At 42.1% G+C, this 22,944-nt stretch overlaps 1 protein-coding gene across 3 annotated transcripts in view; it reads right to left on the reverse strand.

The window, feature by feature from the left end:
- Positions 1-22,944, reverse strand: part of LOC127620952 (sodium/calcium exchanger 2-like) — a 59,063-nt gene that overhangs the window by 2,945 nt on the left and 33,174 nt on the right. For all 3 annotated transcript variants that reach the window (XM_052094346.1, XM_052094339.1, XM_052094330.1), the window contains exons 3-8: positions 18,955-19,092; positions 17,686-17,913; positions 14,986-15,246; positions 8,972-9,412; positions 6,977-7,326; positions 4,516-4,619 (exon numbers count right to left, since the gene is read on the reverse strand). In XM_052094346.1, the coding sequence (XP_051950306.1) occupies positions 4,516-4,619; positions 6,977-7,326; positions 8,972-9,412; positions 14,986-15,246; positions 17,686-17,913; positions 18,955-19,092 (1,522 nt within the window). The remainder of the gene's footprint in view (positions 1-4,515; positions 4,620-6,976; positions 7,327-8,971; positions 9,413-14,985; positions 15,247-17,685; positions 17,914-18,954; positions 19,093-22,944) is intronic.

Raw genomic sequence — 22,944 nt, forward strand, 5'->3', positions numbered from 1 at the left:
AATTATCTCACTAATGAACCTGGTGTTAATTCTCTCTTTAACATTCACTTTCATTCGCATAAATAGGGCGTTTCACTTCACACCTAGTTCGTTTGAGCACTCCAAGCGCGGTATAATGTGTATATGTGAACAACCTAAGTGAACTGTACTCAGACCACATGAGGAGGTTTGTTTGTGGGTCCTTTTGTTGTTCGATTGATTTGTGCGATGTGAAAGCGAAGAGGTAGCAGTCCGCTTTGCATTTTATGACATAAGTATCTCGTGGCTTGCCATACATAGCTGCATTACATACGATTTACTGTCCACGTATAGGAATTTGAAGCGAATATATATATATATATATATATATATATATATATATATATATATATATATATATATATATACCCTGATTACCATGACATGTTTTTGTGTCTCATATTACGTTCTTGTTGTATTATTTGAGCACCTAAAGTGAACGCACTGGCTGCTTTCAGAGCAGAGCAGTGCGTTAAGATGAACTGCTTTAAAGTGCTCTGATGGGCGTACCATCAGAGCAGCTCGGAAAATGGAGCGCATGTGGAAAAATACAAAATTAGAAGTATTTCAGGGTGCATGGAAGGATAGTGTCTGTAGCTACAAACACGCACTCAAAGCTGCCAGGTCAGCATATTTTAGTAAACTCATAGAAAATAACCACAACAATCCTAGATGTTTATTCAGTACTGTGGCTAAATTGGTTAGGAATAAAGCCTCAACCGAACCAGATATTACGTCACAGCTCAAGAGTAATGACTTCATGAATTTCTTTACAGATAAAATTGAAATAATCAGAAATAAAATTGGAATTATGCAATCATCTGTCATAGCACCTCAGAAAACAGTGTCGAATAATTTCCCTCATGTGCAACTTCAATCCTTCGCTATCATAGGTCATGAAGAGCTAACAAAACTTATCGAAACATCAAAAGCCACAACTTGTTTGTTAGATCCTATACCAACTAAGCTCTTAAAAGAGGTATCTCCTGTAATATCAGAACCTCTTCTTAATATCATTAACTCCTCGCTATGCTTAGGACATGTCCCAAGAAACTTTAAAATGGCAATTATCAAACCGCTAATTAAGAAGCCACAACTTGATCCTGGAGAACTTGCTAATTATAGACCGATTTCAAATCTCCCGTTTGTCAAAAATACTAGAAAAGTTAGTATCCTCCCAAATATGTTCATTTCTACAGAGAAATAGTATATATGAAGAATTTCAATCAGGATTTAGGCCTCATCACAGTACAGAGACTGCACTTATCAGAGTTACAAATGACTTGCTCTTATCATCTGATCGCGGCTGCATTTCTCTTCTAGTGCTTTTAGATCTTAGTGCTGCATTCAACACGATAGATCACGACATTCTCTTGAATAGGCTGGAGAATTATGTTGGAATTTGTGGAGTGGCATTAGCATGGTTTAGGTCATATTTAGCAGACCGCTACCACTTTGTCTATTTAAATGAGGAATTGTCAAACCAAACAAAAGTAAAATATGGAGTGCCACAGGGATCAGTTTTAGGGCCTCTGCTTTTCTCCATGTATATGCTTCCCCTGGGAGATATTATCAGGAATCGTGGACTAAGTTTCCACTGCTATGCTGACGATACACAACTTTATATTTCTTCAAAACCTGATGAGATTTCACAATTCTCAAAATTAGCAGAGTGTGTCAATGAAATAAAAGATTGGATGGCCAGAAATTTCCTTCTACTCAATTCTGACAAAACAGAGGTTCTAATTATTGGACCAAAAAACTCTAAAAATAAGCCACTAAAATATAATTTGACTCTAGATGGATGTACTGTTACATCATATCTTAGGTGTTATATTTGATACCAATCTGTCCTTTGAAAATCAAATTACAAATGTTTGTAGAACAGCATTCTTCTACCTAAGAAATATTGCTAAATTAAGGCATATACTCTCGGTTGCTGATGCCGAAAAACTAATTCATGCGTTCATGACCTCAAGACTAGATTATTGTAATGCATTACTGGGAGGATGTCCAGCAAGATCAATAAATAAACTTCAATTGGTTCAAAATGCAGCAGCCAGAGTGCTGACGAGAACCAAGAAATATGATCATATTAGCCCCATTTTATCATCGTTACATTGGCTACCTGTTAAATTCCGTATTGATTTTAAAATTCTGTTAACTACGTACAAAGCTTTGAATGGTCTAGCTCCACAGTACTTAAGTGATCTTCTAACACGCTATATTCCAACACGTTCATTAAGATCGCAAAATTCTGGCCTATTAATAGTTCCTAGAATATCAAAATCCACTAAAGGAGGAAGATCCTTTTCATATTTGGCTCCTAAACTATGGAATAGTCTCCCAAACACTGTTCGAGATGCAGACACACTCTCTCAGTTTAAGTCTAGACTAAAGACTCATCTATTTAGCCAGGCATACACCTAATTTATCCCACAATTAGGCTGCTTTAGTTGGGTCTGCCGGAACCAGAAACCAGAAACATTGAGCATGATCTCTAACTCTGCAATAAATTCAATGGCATCTATGCTTACATCTTTTTATTTGTTTCCCTGTCTCAACCTCGGGACTCCTATCCTGAGGTCACCAGAACCGGCTGGATCCAGCACCATTCCTGCTTCATGTTGGACTCCACTGCTACATGTCGCAGAATGATGATGACTAAATGCAGCCGGTGCCAGCCAAACATCACTTCAATCTATTATGACGGACTTCAGAGGATGAAATTATGCCAACTCCAACCTGCATCACCTCGGTCTATTTATGGACTACGATCCTGAAATGAAATGCTTAGACTAACAATTGCCAACAAAAGCCTTCATCAGCCAATTAACAAGGACAATTGCATCTGTGAACTTCTGCAATTAATCAAGATGGACTTCAAAGACTTTGGTCATTAATCTTACAGTTCAAACACAATCTATGTTTAATCAATGACCCTTATCACTTAGTTTAATAATTTTAAACCATGATTTTACCTATACATAATTAATATTTACATTACATTCATAATGTTAGCCAGAGGGAACTGGCCCCACAGTGAGTCTGGTTTCTCCCAAGGTTATTTTTCTCCATTAATCTACATCTTATGGAGTTTTGTGTTCCTTGCCACAGTCAGCCTAAAGCTTGCTCACTGGGGTTATTAATACAATTATCATTTAATTATTTATAAACACTATTAAAATTCGTATTTTATCTAAATTACACAATGATGATTAATCGACTTTATAGACATTACAGTTCTTATCGTCTGTTAATGCTAATATTCTGTAAAGCTGCTTTGAAACGATGTGTGTTGTGAAAGGCGCTATACAAATAAAATTGACTTGACTTGACTTGACCATCTACGGAGGTTCGTGCCAAACTCCAACGAAAATACAAGCAAGGGATTTTATAGTTTCACTTTAATTTTATTTACACACTGTGTACATGACACACAGGAGGAGTGTGTCCAGAATTGCTTTCTCCATTACTCTCGAGATGATAGGTAAAGAAACATATTTTCAAATGCTCATAGAATTTCAAATGTTTTCCTTCATATGAAATAAGGGCTTGTAGGTTTTATCAGAGAGCCTTAACATAACGTGAGAGAGTGAAGAATTTAGGACAGAAATACTGTATACATTATTACTAATGCATAAAGTAATATAATTGGTGGCGTTGTCTGTTTCATAAATTATTTAACATATAAAATATTACCTTTATGTTATTCTATCCCTGTGCAATAATTTTAATAATGAAAAATGCAATATTTTTTAAAGCCTTAAAAGTATTCATATAGACCCATTTTATTATATGATTTCAAGTTAAATATCAATCATCTGTCATAAGTATTCGTACACCTTAAGAAGTATGACAATTTGTATGACAATTGCTTATAATAATCGCAATTATTTATGAAAAATTATTGTCAGCCAAATTTCATAATCGTGACAGCCCTAGCTGCAATGGGGTCTGTGTTCTTAAGGAGCTGTGGTGTGAACAGCAAGACCACATGAGACCACATTAATGTGAGAAGGACCAAAAAATAAACTGATTCCTCTTTTAAGTCCACTTACATTGCGAACACTAAAAGCACTGAGGTCATTTACGACTGGTTCCCTTTTTGTTTCACTTTAACCGAACTGGGTTTGGTTCACTTAAAACGTACTATATGTGATATGTTAGGCTCATATTACGTACAGACACAAATGTGAGGCTAAAGTGTGTGCGTAGGTGAGTTGGATTTTGTTACTGTGAGTGACGCATGTCTAGTTTGTCCCCCTGTTGTGCTGTTGTTATTGATCTGAAACTGGACACTGGTCATAGAAATGTGTGTTTGTGTGTGTGTGTGTTAGAAGGCTCTCAATAGTCTTAACAAATGAAAATATACACAAGTATTCACAGAAATCTGCCACACACAAACAGAAAAAATATGAAAATATAATTTGCGATTATGAAAAAGAATAGACATCTCTCACCATCTCTGGTTGTCACACACAAACAAACACACACCTGAGATGCCTCTCTTGAGCCATTTGGGTCCTTCGAGGACAATGTAGAAATGTTCTCGCTTCTCATGTTCTTGCATGTTAATGATTCGCACCTGTAGTGTCTTACTGCAGACACACATACACAGAGAAGTACAAATAATAATTTCCTCTTAGTTTTACCTCTGAAAAATTAAAAGGAGACCTCAGCATTTAAATCACATCAGAGTTAGGCCTACATGAATACTAGACCTCAGCATTTAAATCACATCAGAGTTAGGCCTACATGAATACTAGACCTCAGCATTTAAATCACATCAGAGTTAGGCCTACATGAATACTTAACACACAGTGTGTTAATAATGAACCCTCAGGCATAGACACAGATGAACTGAGAGGAGCTTTCAGTTGTGTACATGCTCCCTTTTTTTTAAAGCCACTGCTGCATTAGCTATTGCAGACTAAAGATTGCTCTACTTGGTTTTACAATAAAGGTAAATGTCAGCTTGCATAGTGTGTGTGTGTGTGTGTGTGTGTGTGTGTGTGTGTGTGTGTGTGGCATTCACCTTTTTGTGTAATGTGCTTTCTGAAGCTTCAATGTACTCTAGACAGCACAGATTTTAACCTCATCAGATTTCACAAACACATGCTAACTGACTTTAATCAAAAATAAGATCCTGTCAAAAGTTGTTCTAATTCTAATTTTCATAAAACTATGAAATATCTTAAAGGTAAATCTTTGCCACATTGATGTTGACATACTCAATAAGAGATAAAAAAAAAAAACTCGTTCACATCCTCTGATAAATGCTCTATATCTGCATTAGTCTACAATCTAAACATCAATTCATTTTTAACCAAACTGATCTTCAGATGGAATAAATTGCTTTCTGTCTATTTGGTGAAACAAAACATATAGAGACAATTGGGCAATTTCTGATAAAATAACAGGAAAATGACATACATAACATTAAGTTATGTCAGCAATTTTTGTCAAAGAAAAATACAAAAATGATGCATTCAAGTCAGAAAGGTTTCAGGTAAAACCCTTACTACTCATCTGCTATACCACTGTAGTTATTTTAATTTTTCATATTATTTTTTATAGTACTTAATCAGTTTATTTTCATATTTTAAAAACATCGAAGTTTGCTTTAGGAGGAGTGCCTCTGTAAAAAGTGAATTGTGAGTTGCTTTGGGTTAAACAGACAGTTAAACGAAAAATAAGTTCTTTATTGATCCCTGCTCCAGAAGACTCTGGCTATAAAGGTTCCCCAAAGGTACAACTAAAGAACCAAAATGGTTTCTAAACAGACTTGTTAATAAGTACAGAGTGCAGAGACTGGTGGGACTGCTCAGAAATGCTGTGGTACACATTCATGTCTTTTCAAGGTCTGAAAGGTGATAGAGCAAACAGTATTACAGATAACTGCAAATACCTATTTCGAGATACCTGCAAAAACTGATTAGTACTCGAGTGAGAGAGACCTCTTGTGGCACAAATGAAAAGTGAGGGCATAGATGAGACAAGTGACACTGAGGATACCTATTGGCCTATATGGGTTTGAATGGATTATTTTGATTACCAAATTCCAGATCAATATAGTATGCATATGAGACTTCTTACTGTGCTTTTTGGAAAATAGCCATTAATCTAATATATTACATGCATTGCATTGAAAATACTGTGTTAATGGTGCTGTAAGTGATTATTTCATGGAAAGAATGTTCCTCCGCCCTAAAAGATTTTAATGAAATAAGTGCCCTGAGATATCTCACCGGTCTCTGTGACAACTCTAGACTCTGTAAACAGCAAAAATGTGAAGCTTTCTGCCTGTCGATAATTTGGCGAATTGTCATAGTATTGTAGTTGCAGCAAATTATTGAGGCATAATGCATTTTTATGCCATGTTGTTCAAAATAGTTGTCAGTTTAGGGTGCTATTTTACTACTGTTGTTTTTAACAACCGTTTCTGCTCTCAATAAATCTAATTTTGGTATTTTGGATTTCAGGGTTTTGGAAAGACTGCAATGGCAGCTAATCCAACGGCTCAGTCTTGTGGAAGTAGAACGGCTAAAATCGCTTACAGCACCTTTAATTTATAACAACTTATAATGCATCATAAGTGCAAACATATGTCGGTAATGTATAAAAATTGTTGATAATGCCCCATAATTAGAAATTTTATGTGCTACTACCTGACTTATTGAGATAATTACCAAGATACTCCACAATCCATAAAACACAATTTCATGCAGCGCATATACACACAGTTCTGGTTTAATTATTCTTTTTTTTAATGTGAATATATTTGCATAACTAATTGACCTAGTACTATGCAGAAATCATTTTTGAGTGTATGTGCCAGGGTTTTGTGTATATGTGAGAAGTAAACAAGAGTATATGCCAGCATTTCATGTTTAAAATTAAAATAACAATGTAAAGTTGAATATTGGCCTTGATTGCGTTTAGTGTGTGCTTTTACCTAGTCTGCTCATTGGTAAACTCCAGCTCTCCTTGTGTGTGTTCATAGTCAACACCCTGTCGTGCAGAACCGTCCTCTGTGTGATAGGGGATCATAACGGTCCCGCGCACACCTGAGGTTCGGTTCACCAGCACCTCCACCACACCTGAGCATTCACCCACGCAAAGCTCCCGTTGAGTAAATGAGAACATTCCTGCATGGTCATCGTCCAGAATTGTTACTGTGGTTACAAAGGGTTCAACCAGTCGAGCACCATCAGTGTTCGCCCCGGCCTCCCCCTCTCGCAGGCTTGAGAGACGCACAAAGAAGTGTTCATCTTCCTCAAACATATCATCATCAATAATGCCCACCTATAAAACATACACATGCATCTGTAGGATACAGTCAAATTCAATACAAACACTCATTTGTGGTGGTGATGGTGGGGGGGTGGGAGCTCGAGCTGAAGTTGAAGCTGCTTCCTCGAGCCCCTCCACTGTGGACAGCAAGCCAAATAAGTTCATCCTTAATATCTTAATGTCTGGTAAAATGAACACTAGAGATGCTATAACAACTGTGCATTTCATTCACTTTCACACAAATCACGACTGCAATGGCTGATTATGACTTTATTAACACCTATTTTTCGCTCTATTACTTACACTCTATGTTATGATATCGAAACACTTTTACTCTAATGCATCATTTGAAAAACGATACATTTTAATACTGGTATTACAGATCCACTTACATTTACACATGTATTTCAACATGATTAGCTTCCGTGGTAGCGGAAAATAGTGTTGGACTTTGGAGACCGAGCCCAGACAAGCATGCTAGAAATAAAAATTGAAAGTGAAGCAAAAGTGCCATAGAAGCTACATGAAATGTGCTTTTAATGTCGAATTACTTTTAAAACACTATTGATTAGGTGTAGGCATTGGTTAAGTGTAAGGATGTCTGTTTTGTTCACCTCTCATTTATATGTTTGAACACTATCGGTTAGGTTTATGTGTTGGTTTAGGGTAAGGATGTCTGTTTTATTTACCTCTCATTTGCTTCAGGACACTATTGGTTAGGTTAAGGTTAAAGTTTGAGGTTACGGAGGTATGTTTTACTCATTAAAACATCACGTTATGTTGTCTGATTACAACATAATTTCACTTGCTATTGGCGCCCCCACTGGACATTTCACTGGGAAAATGTCATTTTTGTTTGCAAAAATTTTGCCATTGTCATGTACATTTTATGAGATCAGGCTGAAAATAGATTATGTTATATCGACATTGGGTTTATTACAATTTTTGATTTATGTGGAATTATTTACATAGAAATGTGTGGAATTTGTCGGTCAATAAAAATATGAATACAAGCTTCCACTTATGGCCTTCTTTACAGAATACTAAGCAAACTCAGATATTTAACTTTCACAACACACATACTGTATGTTATTCATGATCTGTATCATTAGCTACATGAGAAACCTATTTATAGTAGCCTTGATTCAGCTAATTTCCTGAATCAATGTATTATCCTACAACCTTAAATGATCAGTTTTCCCTATTTACAATAAATAAAGTTTAAAGGTAAATGGAACACAAAACAACTTAACAACTTAACTGGGCCTTAAAACAAGCTAAACAATAACCAAGATTATAACCTTCTTATCTTTGAAATAGGTCACTAAGAAAAACACCTCAAAATTCTCAGTTTGATTAATTCCTGAGCCAAAGGTTGAGGGGTTACATCTCTTGTCTACAAAATATATTTTTCTGATTAGACCTCAAATCTTTATAACGCCATGCAGCTCTTGGGATCACCTCATTAAAAAAAGATTTGAGTCACTTTGAATCAAATATATTCAAAAACATTGACATTTGATTCAGCTAGTGATTCACTCAGCAATCAATTCAAAAGTTTGAGTCAGTTCAGTCTTCGAACTGTTTTAAATGATTAACTGAAAAGGAGCCATTCAAAAGCACATTTTGTTGATTGATCAGACATCACTACTCTCACCTTTATTTCTTTGCGTGTCTCTCCAGGCTGAAACACGATCGTTCCCTCACAATAATCATAATCAGCTCCAGCATTAGCAGAGCCGTTCTCTGTCCTGTAATCGACATGGAAGGTTCTGATACCTGTTCCCCCCTGCAGGCAGACCCATAGACTGACAGTCCCGCAGTTCTCTCTGCACTGGTACTGTGCCTGCTCAAAAGCAATGTGAGCACAGGTGGCCAGATCATCACCTGAATCTGCAGCTGCCCTTTTTGCCTGTCCGGCTGCTGCATGTTTCTTCAGTACATTCCCGGCACCGATCATCATGCGTGTTGCCTGCACCCGGTAAAAGGCCCGGCTCTTGGGCTGTTTCTGAATGGTGGCATAGTTTGCCATCTCAATCAGCTGGTCCAGGTCTTTCTCCGGATGCTTCTCCCTGAGGTCCTTTAGCATACGGATCACCTACAACCACAGAGACACTTAGCAACATCTAAAAATCATTCATTTTAAATATCAACTTAATATTCAATATTTCTACACTACTGGTAACACAATGCTTTACAAAGAACTAGAGCTTTAACCTTCAAAGAAGAAAACTTCATGAAACATCATGAAAAATAAAACGACATATAGGCCTACAGTAGTTTAAAGAGAGCGAACACAAAGAACAAGATTGTGGCTGCACATTCTAACTGGAAGTGGATGTATAAATAGAAGGCCATCGCATTGTTTTTGAAGACTGCAAAACACAGTAACTATTCCAACAGTGAAACTGAAAAAAACGACTCGGTTACTAACGTAACCTCGGTTCCCTGAGAGGAGGGAACGAGTCTTGCGTAAGTAGCTTACGCTATGGGAAAACTCCGTTTCTCGAGAAATATTGAAGTCTTTATGTAAAACGCATTGCAGCTGCACAGCAGACAGCAATGAGCGAGGCAGCTCGGTCATTGGCTGTGCTGCGCAACTTGCTCGAACCAATGACGGGGCGACTCTGAACATGCGACCAATGAGCACGCTTCGCGCTCGCGCGCTCAGAGCCCGCCAAGATGGCCGTGGCTAAGGCTATATATTAGGCGCCCCGTCATGAGAGTTCTTTAGGTTCAATCGACTGAAGCGAACTGACCAAGCACAAGCACGGCAGCTTACGCAATACTCGTTCCCTCCTCTCAGGGAACCGAGGTTACGTTAGTAACCGAGTCGTTCCCTTTTCGAGAGGTCTCTCCTATTGCGTAAGTAGCTTACGCTATGGGAACACCATGCAAAACGCCGTGCGTGCTGACTTCGCTCTATAAAGCCAGAGGCAGATGCCTGAGCCTTAAAACAAAGTGATTATTCAAGGAGCCGGCCAACGGCGAGCTATATAATGGGATAATACAGAGCACCTTTGCCCCAAGGTGGCCCATTGTGGGGCACTCATTGTAAAAACACAAGCACATATCTTATGTACTGATTTTTCTATTTACTGATATGCGTAAAAGACCCTCTAAGTCAGTCAGAGACGGACCTTATAAGGGAGGAGATAATGCTCAGCATATACATACTCCAGTCCATACTACAGTCAGGCTGATAGAATGTTGGAATGCAATGAGGGGACCTGTAGGTTATAAAACCTGATAAATGTCGAAGGCGAGGCCCAGCCTGCCGCCGCACAAATATCTTCAATGGGTATCCCACTCGACCACGCCCACGAGGAGGCCATGCTCCTCGTATATTGAGCTCTGACGCCTAAGGGGCATTGAAGGCCCTTGGCTTCATAAGCCAGCGCTATAGCATCCACTATCCAGCACGATATTCTTTGCTTTGAAACTGCGAGACCTTTAGTGCGGCCGCCAAAGCATACGAATAATTGTTCCATCTGCATCAGTTCTGGAAACCACATCTGGTTCTTCCAGAGTGGGGCTACCAGGAGCACTGCACATTTCACCTCCCTGAGCCGACTGATGACCTGAGGTAGCATCGCGATCGGGGGAAAAGCATACAAGGGGCGGCTCGGCCAGACTTGGGCGAGCGCGTCCGTGCTCTTTGAGAAGAAAAGAGGGCAGTGCACATTTTCCCTGGAGGCGAAGAGGTCGACCTCTGCCTCGCCAAAGGTTTGCCATAACCACTGAACCGTCAGGGGGTGGAGAGACCATTCTCCTGGGAGAACTTTGTCTCTGGACAGCATGTCCGCTCCGTGGTTCAGGACGCCTGGCACATGCGCTGCTCTCAGCGAGCGCAGGTTGTGCTGTGACCATAAGATGAGCTCCCTGGCCATAGAGTGCAGGGAGCTCGACCTGAGTCCATCCTGGCGATTTATATACGATACTACCGTCATGTTGTCCGTTCGGACCAGGCGACCGCTTTCATTTCCAGACAGTTTATATGTAGGTGCTTTTCCGGGTTTGACCAAAAGCCGGAGACAGGCCTGCCCTCGTAGAAGGCCCCCCATCCTATTTTGGAGGCATCTGTCCTGATCATTTTTCTCCATGTGTTCACGCCCAGACTCACGCCGGTTTGATACCAGTCGACGGCTTTCCAGGGCGTCAGGGCTTTTATACAGCCGTGATTCGCTCTGATTAAAAAGTGGCCCGAGCGCCACGCGTGAGTGGGGACACGGCTCTTGAGCCAGCGTTGGAGAGGACGCATGTGCAACAATCCTAGCTGGAGTACAGCTGATGCCGAGGCCATGAGACTGAGCATCCTTTGAAATCGTTTGGCGGTAGCGCATCCGCTCTGAATGATGTTGCAAGGCGCCGAATAGCGAGCGCGCTCTGATGAGAGGCGCGCCGTCATCTGCACTGAGTCTAGCACTATTCCCAGAAAAGAGATATTCTGGCTGGGGGATAGCATGCTCTTTGCAAAATTGATTCTCAGACCCAGGCATTCTAGATGGCTGATCATCCAAGATCTGTGCGTCGTTAACTGACTCACTGATTGTGCTAGGATTAGCCAATCGTCGAGGTAATTCAGTATTCGCACTCCCCGCTGTCTCAGGGGGGAAAGTGCCGCGTGCATACATTTCGAGAAAATAGCGGCTGTAAAAACCCGCCTCGCGCATAGAGGGAGGAACAGTTTCTAGAGCGCCCTTCTCTATCAGTTTGAGCACCTTGGTGCGTAGGACATGTGAAACATCTTTCCTCACTTTCGTCTCAACCACCGCTGAAAAGCAGGGTGGTCTGCGAGCGAATTGAAGCGAGTAACCGTGTTTTATTATGTTCAAAACCCATTTCGGCATGTCGGGGATTTTTTCCCAGGCTTTTGCTCGCACAGATATGGGCTGATTGCTGGCTGGGGGCGTGTCGCAGTGACGTATGGGCCCCGCCGGCGAATCGCCTTGTGCTAACACTGAGCTTACAGCTCTCAGAGGTGCGGGCGCGCGCTGAGCATCTTTGTTGAGTGCCGAGTGCAGGGGTGCGTGTGAGATTACAGGCACGCGCGCTATCTCCGTAATGCTCGCAGCATGAGCTGGAGAAATGTTTGAAACTGTATAGATAGTGTTTTCGGGTGGGGGTGCATACATTGTAATAGCAGCACCACTTTCATAAAGCTTCCCGCTCTTAGCGGGGAGTTTCTTGGCTCACGCGTCGCATCTGTGATGCTCGCGGCATGAGCCAGAGAACTGTTTGAAACTGTATGGGCAGCGCTTATGGGTGGGGGTGCATATACTGTAGTAGGCACGCGCGCCACTTTCATAAAGCCTCCGCTCATGGCGGGGGTTTTGGCCATGCATACAGTGTTTGTGTGTAGGGGTGCATGCATGACAGCAGGCACGCGCGCTACCTTTATAGTATTTCCCGCTTTTACTGGGGAAGTGTTTATAACTGTGGGAACAGTGCTTGTGTGTAGTGGTGCATACATGACAATAGGCACACGATCTACATTTATGGGGCGTCCAGCTTGAGCTGGGGAAGTATTCGGCACTGTTTGGACAGTATTGATATGTGGGAATGCGCACTTTAGTGTGGACACGTGACCCCTTAGTGACACAGGCAGAAAATGACTCTTTTTGTGATTTCTGTGTGTTGCCGTTAAAACAGCGTTTGATTGCAGGTGAGCGAGTTCTGTGACTATTGACTGCTGTACAGACATTTCCAGCCGCCTGTAAGGGGACTGGGTAATGTTTTACACGTTTTGGAGAGAGTGGTCCGGCTTTTGCGAGACACGCACTCTCTCTTTTTCTTCCTATGGCTAGGAAGACTTACGAGGCTCCAGGTTTAGCACGATCTTGGCCGAGGTCCCCGTTGCTCAGGCGGCTGCTTTCGGTTAGCGGAACGCGAGCGGCGTCGAGCGTCCGTTTCAGGTTTGACGAGCTGGAGCGCTTGGGCAGGAAGTGATGCATAGCCTGCGAATCCTTCCGAGCTTCAGTGAAGCGTTCAGCGAACTCTCTTACCGCCGGTCCGAACAGGCCCCTTGGAGCGATAGGCGTGTCGAGGAATGGCGCCTTAGCCGCGTCCTTCATTTCTGTTAGCGTCAACCACAGACGGCGCTCAAGGACAGTCAGGTTAGCCATGGCCCGGCCGATGGATTGGGCGGTGGCCTTTGTGGCTCGCAAGGCTACATCAGTGGTGCTGCGCAGGTCCTTGAAAGCCTCAGGTTCAGGTCCAGACTCGTCCATGGTGCGGAGAAGTTTGGCCTGATAGACTTGCAGAACAGCCATGGAATGAAGCGCTGACGCAGCTTGGCCGGTGGCGGCGTATGCGCGACCGGCGAGAGCTGAGGTAGATCGGCAGGGCTTCGAGGGATGAGAAGCTTTGGCTTTCCATCCAGCGGTGGAGGGTGGGCACAGATGGTTGGCCACAGCCTCCTCGAGGGGCGGGGTTCCCTCGTAGCCTCTTTCTCTCGCGCCGTCCACCGAGGAGAGCGAGGAAGAGAAAGAAGGCTTCAAGCGAGCAGAGTGCGGGGCTTTCCACGACTTTGTGAGTTCGTCATGAACTTCGGGGAAGAAAGGGGAGGGTCTCTGTCGAGGGGCCTGCCGGCGCCCCTGCAGGAACCACTCGTCCAGCCGGCTGCGGGCGGGTTCTTCCGGAGAAGACCATTCGAGCCCGAGGTCTTCCACGGCTTTAGACAGGATGCGGACGATCTCTGAGTCCATGCTGGTGCCCGTGCTCGTGTCCACTAATGTCGACGGCACGGGGTCGAAGGCCGAGCCCGGCCAGTCGTCGGATGCAGCGTCAAAGGTCGAAGGCATTTGAAACAACGCCTCAAATTTGCTCTTTCACTTAAGGACAAAAGTGTCGCAGAGGCGAACACTTACAAAGTAGCTTTCAGTAAAAGGATATCAAAGGTGATGCGCGCCGGATGGCGTAGCAGAAGGCTTTGAAGGCGGCTGAAGGCGCCGGCGTCCTCGTAGCAGTCCTGCTGTAGGCTTGTCGACGGTGGGCGAAAAGACTCCAATAATCCAGAGGATCCAGCGAAGAGAAGGTCTTTGCTGAAGGAGATTAAATCTAAAGAACTCTCATGACGGGGCGCCTAATATATAGCCTTAGCCACGCCCATCTTGGCGGGGCTCATTGGTCATTGGTCGCGCGTTCAGAGTCGCCCCGTCATTGGTTCGAGCAAGTTACCGCAGCACAGCCAATGACCGAGCTGCCTCGCTCATTGCTGTCTGCTGTGCAGCTGCAATGCGTTTTACATAAAGACTTCAATATTTCTCGAGAAACGGAGTTTTCCCATAGCTTAAGCTACTTACGCAATAGGAGAGACCTCTCGAAAGGGAACTAAAAATGGCTTCAAAGTTACTTGGTTTGGATTTAATAGATACTACAATTTGCACAGTCCGTTTTCTCCTAATCTGAGCATAGTTAAGTTAGACTTTTCTATCATAAATATTTCAGTCATAACATCAGTCAAAAAAAAAAAAAAAAAAAAATCAGTTGCTGTATAGTGTCATTTGTTATCTATGATGTAGAAAAACAGGGACAGCCCCCCTAGAGCAACTTAAGGTTAAGTGCATTGCTCAAGGGTATGAATGTAACCCTTGAGCAATTCCCAGATCTTTTACTATTCCACCACTCCATCATAGAAGAAACATTTCATAACTTTTTTCACTCCCTCACCTCCTCTCTGTCCTGTTCAGCCTCTTTATTTTTATCCAAATTGACGATGGTGCCAGTGGTGTTGTTTTGATATTTTTCCCCCATGATGGCATCGATGCCTCTGGGTGCTAGCTCACCCTCCATCTCCACAATGATACCATGACGTTTATCAGCACGGTAACGTCTGTGCAAGTACTTGTAAAAGAGCAGGCGGCGGTCAGCAATCCATGCCATGAGTACACACACAGGGAAGAAGAAGAGTGTGACCAGTGCCTCCCAGACCTCAGGCACGCGCACACACACACACACACACACACACACACACACACACACACACACACACACACACACACACACACACACAAAGAGAGGTTAATTAAATTTGCCAACATATATATATATAAATATACACAGATAAACAGCTACTTAAATATTATGCAAACCCTCAAGCCTCAACAACACAGATAGCTGACTGCTGGGCACAGAACTGTCACTTGCCCTATCAGGCTAGTGCTGGATTTTTATTATGTCTTACTAAATTCATTGACAATGTATCTGTGTTTTTATGCCATACAAATTTATATATATATATATATATATATATATATATATATATATATATATATATACCCTGGCAGCCATAAGTTTGGAATAATGTACAGATTTTGCTCTTATGGAAGGAAATTGGAACTTTTAGTCAACAAAATGGCATTCAACTGATCACAATGTATAGTCAGGACATTAATGACATAAATTACTACTACAATTTCAAAGAATTCAAAGAGTTCTCATCAAAATACCCTCCACATGCAGCAATGACAGCTTTGCAGATTCTTGGCATTTTAGCTGTCAGTTTGTCCAGATACTCAAGTGACATTTCACCCCACACTTCCAGTAGCACTTGCTGTCCTTGTTAGAGCCAGTTGTCCTTTGTCATTGAAGACTGTAGTGTACACCTTTGTAACAAATCTTTCATTTTTTTGGCAATTTCAAGCATTGTATAGCCTTCATTCCTCAAAACAATGTTTGACTGGTGTGTTTCTAGAGAAATCTGTTTCTTTTTTGCCATTTTTGGCCTAATATTGACCTTAAGACATGCCAGTCTATTGCATACTGTGGCAACTCAAAAACAAACACATACACAATGATAAGCTTCATTTAATGAACCAAATATCTTTCAGCTGTGTTTGATATAATGGCAAGTGATTTTCTAGTACCAAATTAGCAATTTAGCATGATTACTCAAGGATAAGGTGTTGGAGTGATGGCTGCTGGAAATGCTGCCTGTCTAGATTTGATCAAAAATGACTTTTTTCAAATAGCGATGGTGCTGTTTTTTTTTACATCAGTAATGTCCTGACTATACTTTGATCAGTTGAATGACACTTTGGTGAATTAAATTACCAATTTCCTTCCAAAACAGTCAAATCTGTACATTATTCCAAACATTTGTCCGCCAGTGTGTGTGTGTGTTTGTGTGTGTGTGGGGGCATGTTTATGTGGTTTACGAGGACAATTTTATAGGTTACAAACTAGTAATTACAAGGATATTATGCAGAAGGGTACATTTCTAGTGTCCCCATAATTTAAATAGCTTAAAAAACGTATTAAACAATGTTTTATTGAAAATGTAAAAATGCAGAAAGTTTTTTGTGAGGGTTAGGTTAAGGGGTTGTGTTAGGTTTAGGGGATATAATCTATAGTTTGTGCAGTATAAAAATCATTATGTCTATGGAAAGTCCTCATAATGATAGGTAGACCAACGTGTGTGTGTGTGTGTGTGTGTGTGTGTATATATACAGTACTGTGCAAAAGCACATAAGATGCTTCACAAAAACATTTGTCTTAAGATGGTTATTTATATCTGCTACTTTAGTGTGTCAATAGAAAATAAAAATGTTATACTCCCAATAATTCCTTTTGTAAATAGAATAGAATAGAAGAACAGGACCCTCACAGAGCCCCCCACTGAACATCGAGTCAGTCTGAGATTACATGAAGAGACAGAAGTAATTGAGAAAACCTAAATAAATAAAAGAACTGTGGCGAATTCTCCAAGAATCTTGGAACATCCTGTCTGCCAACAACCAAGAAAAACTGTCCAGGTGTAAGTAGGTGAACTGGTGCTGTTTTAAAGGCAAAAGTGTTCACACCAAATAGTGATTTAGGTTTTTTATGTATACTGAACTTTGTATGATGTTAATTGATTAATGAAAAGTATTTATGTAATTTTTTTAAGAAATTCTCACTTTTAATGTTTTTCACAAGTGCCTAAAACTTATATAAATTATATATATATACATACACTCACTGAACACTTTATTAGGAACACCTGTACATCTACCTATTCATGTGATTACCTAATCATTCAATCATGTGGCAGCAGTACAATGCATTAAATCATTCAGATACGGGTCAGGAGCTTCAGTTAATGTTCACGTCAACCATAAAAATGGGTAAAAAAAATATATTTCAGTGATTTCAACTGTGGCATGATTGTTGGCAGTATTTCTGTAACTGCTGATATCCTGGGATTTTCATGCACAACTCTAGAGTCTCTAGAGTTTACTCAGAATGTTGACAAAAACAAAAAAACATCCAGTGAGCTACAGTTCTTGCTTAACATTGCCATAATTTTCTAGCTGAATATATGAATTTTTGGCTCTCATGAAGTTACATTACAGTTTGTTTTTGTAATTATCCTTGTGCTTACATACACACCTGTACAATGCCAGGGCTGATGACTGCCAGGATGAGGTAGAGCCAGATGTACGCAAAGATACTCCAGAATGCGGTAATGAAGAAGACTCTTAGGTGTTTGATCTTCCTCACCTCTCCGTCAGGTATCACCCACACACACACTCCGATTATCACGAACATGTTAAATGCAGCGCTGCCCACTATAGTGCCGGGGCCCAATTCTCCTGACTCAAAACCATGTCCACACACCTGCCACACACCCAGAGAATAATAATAATACTATGTAAACATATTAAGCATTAATAACTTATTATTTAGACAAATTAATTAATTTATAAGCTATTAATGAACAACAGAGCAAAAACCGAGAGATACGGGATGTTAAAATCAGCTGTTTTCAAACACATCAAGAGAGAAGTAAAAATAAAACCACATTTTCAAAATGCATTACATGAAGATAACTTTAAAGATGGAATGCCTTGCACCTTATTTCATTGTTCCTCAAAAGCATCCATCCATGCAGTGGAAGCTATATGTCTACAGTACACAAATTTATTAACACATTAATAGCTAATAATCTTATTAATATACATAAACTATTATGAACCATGAAAAGTCACATTGTTAAAGTGTCGTGATCCCATAATTAAAACTTAGAGAGAAAAAAATGAAAATTTAGAATCATGAAACACTAAAACAATAAAACACTTTTCAAGGATGGAAAAATATGTTAGCATGCGTTTTTTCTACATTGCAGGGAAAAGTAGCTCATTTAAGGACTTTTTTTTTTCGAATTTAAGAACTACTTCGCCTGGTATTAAAATGAATAATGGTTAAATGTCACTGGATATGATATACGGTAGTATGACTACTATTTGTTTTCCTATGGTTTTAGGAGAGTGAATTTTAAAAATGTGTTGACCATTTCTGGAGACGTCACATGAGCCCTGTCCATTTAACTGACTACCCCTGTGTCAAACTACATTGAGTTAAAGGATGTCATTACATGGATGAATTGGTGTTGAAGTCAACACTGTAAAATGATCAGAGGTGTGTGTGTGTCATTCATTTAATAATTAACCTGAAAAAGAAAATTATTTCTAAATGTTTGTGTTTTTATCTGTGAGAAGAAACTAGGCCTTGACTTGTATGTTCTCACATGATAACCTCTGAGTAATGTGAGTTAGAGTACATGACAGTAATTAAGTATTGTGAGATGATGTTGTGTGTGTGTGTGTGTGTGTGTGTGTGTGTGTGTGTGTGTGTGTGTGTGTGTGTGTGTGTGTGTACCTCTATTACAGAGAGCAGTATCTCAGGGGCTGATGAACCCAGGGCCATGAGTGTGAGATTGGAGACAGTCTCATTCCAGATTCTAACTGTCATTACAGTCTTCTCTCCATTTGCACCTGTCACAGTCACCTCTTTCTCCTACAGATCACACACATTTACATTCCATTATTTGGGTTGGGCAGCATGACCAAAATCATATATCATAGGATGAGTAATTTTATATCATGGTAATGGTATATATATATAACAATATAGTTATATTTGCTGGATTTTGAACAAAAAAGTCTAACCTTTTAGTAAGCAAGTTTTATTAAACATGTGTTAACATAACATACACATTTTATTTGATCAGTCTCAGTGCAAAAACACGAGTTAAAACAAAAGACTATAAACAAATACTAAAAAAACAATTTATCTGGCTCTAAATTCGGATTGGATGAGCCACATTCAAAGCCATTGTAAACTATACCGGAGTGTCTATTTACACTAAGTGCAAATAGCCCATTTTGTTGGCAAAGTCTATTTACACTAACTCTACCCACCATTGCTGAGACCAAGCTCAAGACAGCCGCGACAAATTTATTTGTAAGGCGGGCATATTTACATTTTTCACGATGGGGCAGAGAAAAGTTTAGGCATTTTGTTGGTTAAAACAACAGAGAACAGAGTGACTTTTTGCACTTCAATAGTCTGGTGAAACACATGAGTTTATGACAAACTGCATGCTCAAGTTCCACTGTAGTAGCTCAGGGTGTTACAACAGTGTGAAAATGCTTTATCAAAGATCTGGGTTCAAATACCATCTTTGTCGCTTTTTTTCCAATGTCTCCACTCTTAACATTTTCTAAAATACTTTTCATAATAATAAATAAAAGGGATTCCTCACAGTGAAGGTTAGTGAGTTGGGAAAAGGGTTTGGTCCAGATAAAATGAACCATACTGTAGTAATATTGTAGTAACCATGTTTTTTGGGGAAACGTCTAGGTTACTGTTGTAACCTCCATTCCCTGATGGAGGGAACGAGACATTGTGTCGAAGAAGCGACACTAGGGGTCTCTCTTGAGAGCCTTGCACATCTCTGAACTTGAGTAAAGGCCAATGAGATATTGACAGACGGAATTTGCATGTACCGTCCCTGGACATACGGGTATAAAGGGCAGGAAATGCATATGTTCATTCAGGATTTTGCCTGAGGAGCTGACAATGAGGTTCGGCCGCAACAGTGGCTCGGTTCAGTGACTTGGCCGGGAGGACACAACGTCTCGTTCCCTCCATCAGAGAACGGAGGTTACAACATACACCTTCAAGGTGGAGGGGGACAGCCTCCCCTCCAACCTCTCCTACAGAAATGAGAGCACTAACCCAACTGCACACCTCTGTAGGTCTTCAGACCAAGAAGAACACCAATTCGCGAACAAGCGCCACTTCAGGGTGTAAAGTTGCCTGGTAGAGGGAGCTCTGGCTTGGTTGATCGTGTCTACGACAGCAGGTGGAAGGCCAGCTAGATCTTCCGCATCCCGTCCAGGGGCCAGATGTGGAGGTTCCAGAGGTCTGGGCACGGATGCCAGAGGGTGCCCCATCCCTGAGAGAGAAGGTCCTTCCTCAGGGGAATTCGCCAGGGAGGGGTTGTCGCGAGGATCACGAGATCCGAGAACCAAGTCCGAGAGGGCTAGTAAGGGGCCACCAGAATGATTCCTCGTCCTGCCTGACCTTGCTTAGCACCTGTGCAAGAAGGCTAACTGCATCTGTCCTGCAACGATCGTTTTTGATGTACCCGGCGGGGCGGAGCAGGTAATACGGCGTCGGGAGGCAAAAGCACGTCCCGAGGCTCTGGTGCTGAGGGAAGACTCGAAGCACTTACTTTGCTCCGCACACCCGGCAGGGGGTGGTTTAGTGACTGAAGAGGAGGTCCCATGGAGGTGTCCTCTAGGCTCGTCAGAACCGGCCGGCTGGGGGGAAACAGTCATGGGTCTGGAGGCGGGAGGTCCGCATCCGATGTGCAAGGGACTCTTGAGGTGTGGCACCGGGGTGCTGTGAGAACGGCATTTGCGGGACAGGTGACCCAGAGAAAGAGTAAATTGCTCCTTTATTGAGAATGTAGGTACGGCAGCCCGAAGGGGTTGTGGCAAAGAAAACAAACTGAACTGAGGATTCTCCTCCCGGCCCTCCACCGGGGGACTGAGTGGTCTGCTTACCATCTCCAGAGCAAACATCTCGATCTCTGGGTCGTCTGTCTCAGGAACGCTTGGGAGCCTTCCGGGTCCTGGAGGGTGTTCGTGAGATGGGGGGCATACGCTTCCTGCGGGGTGCTCGACACTGGGGCTGAGAGCTGGGCCCAGGTTGAGGCGGAGCTGCACGTTTTCTGGAAGCCGCAGGAGGACGCCCTCGGCGGGCAGACGGTGCACGGCCCATGCTGGTGGTGCGACGGGGCATGTTATGAGAGATGGCCTCCGTCTGCTTCTTCACCGCTGAGAACTGCTGGGCGAAGTCCTCGACGGTGTTGCTGAAGAGACTGAACTGGTAGACAGGGGCATTGAGGAAGCGTGCTTTGTCCACGACCTGCATCTCGACCAAGTTCAGCCACAGATGTCGTTCCTGAACAACGAGGGTGGCCATCACCTGCCCGAGTGGTCCTGAGGGCGAGGTTGGTCGCTGAGTGCAGTTCCTACAACACGTCGGGGTCAGGACTACCCAAGTGCAGATCTTTAAGTGCCTTGGCCTGGTGGACTTGCAGGAGGGCCATGGCATGCGAGGCGTAAGCGACCTGTCTGGCAGCGCAGTAGGCTTTGGAGGTCAGTGATTACATCATCCTGCAGGCCCTGGAGGGGAGCACCGGGCGACCCCACCAGGTGGCGGCGTTCTCAGGACACAGGTGGATCGCAACCGCTCTGTCCACCTGGGGGACCTCCGAGTACCTGTGGACCGCTCCGCCTTCGAGGGAATTCAAATCAAATCAATCAAATCACTTTATTGTCATACTATTGTGTACACAAGTGCAACAGTAGGTGAAAGTCTTGTGTGCAGTTCCGAATAACATTACCAATAGCAGTACCAATTACAATAAACAACATATTTACACAACACAATTTACATAACAAATGTACACATACTTACACAACACAATATACAGTAAACAATACACACAATATAGAATACACATACAATAAAAATAAAAAAATAAGGGTAAGGGTATATAAAAATATATATACAGTAGTTGAATTGGGGAGAATATATTTGACAGTCCAGTGTGTGATACAAGATGATGAATAATAAAGTGCAGTGCTGATGGTTGATTGTGAGAGATCAAGTGTTCAAAAGTCTGATTGCTTGGGGGAAGACCTATCATGTAATTGGCTGGTGTGGGTCCTGATGCTGCGATACCACCTGCCTGATGGTAGCAGTGAGAGCAGCCCATGACTCGGGTGGCTGGAGTCTCTGATGATCCTCAGAGATTTTTTCACACCGCCTGTTATAGATGTCCTGGAGGGAGGGAAGCTCACCTCTGATGATGTTTCTGGCAGTTCGCACCACCCTTTGCAGGTCTTTACGGTTGTGGGCGGTGCTATTGCCGTACCTGGCGGTGATGCAGCCAGTCAGGATGCTCTCTCTACAGTACTGTTGTAGAACCGTGTGAGGATGTGGTGGTTCATTCCAAACTTCCTCAGCTGTCTCAGGAAGAAGAGGCGCTGGTGAGCCTTCTTCACAACGGCCTCAGTGTGGACGGACCATGTGAGTTCCTCAGTAATGTGGACACCGAGGAACTTGAAACTGCTGACTCTCTCCACCGATGCTCCATTAATGATGATGGGGCTGTGTTATTTGTCTTTCCTCCTGAAGTCCACCACAAGCTCCTTGGTCTTACTGACGTTGAGGGAGAGGTTGTGGTCCTGACACCAGTGTGTCAGAGTGTGCACCTCCTCTCTGTAAGCTGTTTCATCATTGTCAGTGATCAGACCTACCACCGTTGTATCATCAGCAAACTTAATGATG

This window comes from Xyrauchen texanus, chromosome 3 (assembly GCF_025860055.1).
Source record: "Xyrauchen texanus isolate HMW12.3.18 chromosome 3, RBS_HiC_50CHRs, whole genome shotgun sequence".
NCBI classification, from domain to species: domain Eukaryota; kingdom Metazoa; phylum Chordata; class Actinopteri; order Cypriniformes; family Catostomidae; genus Xyrauchen; species Xyrauchen texanus.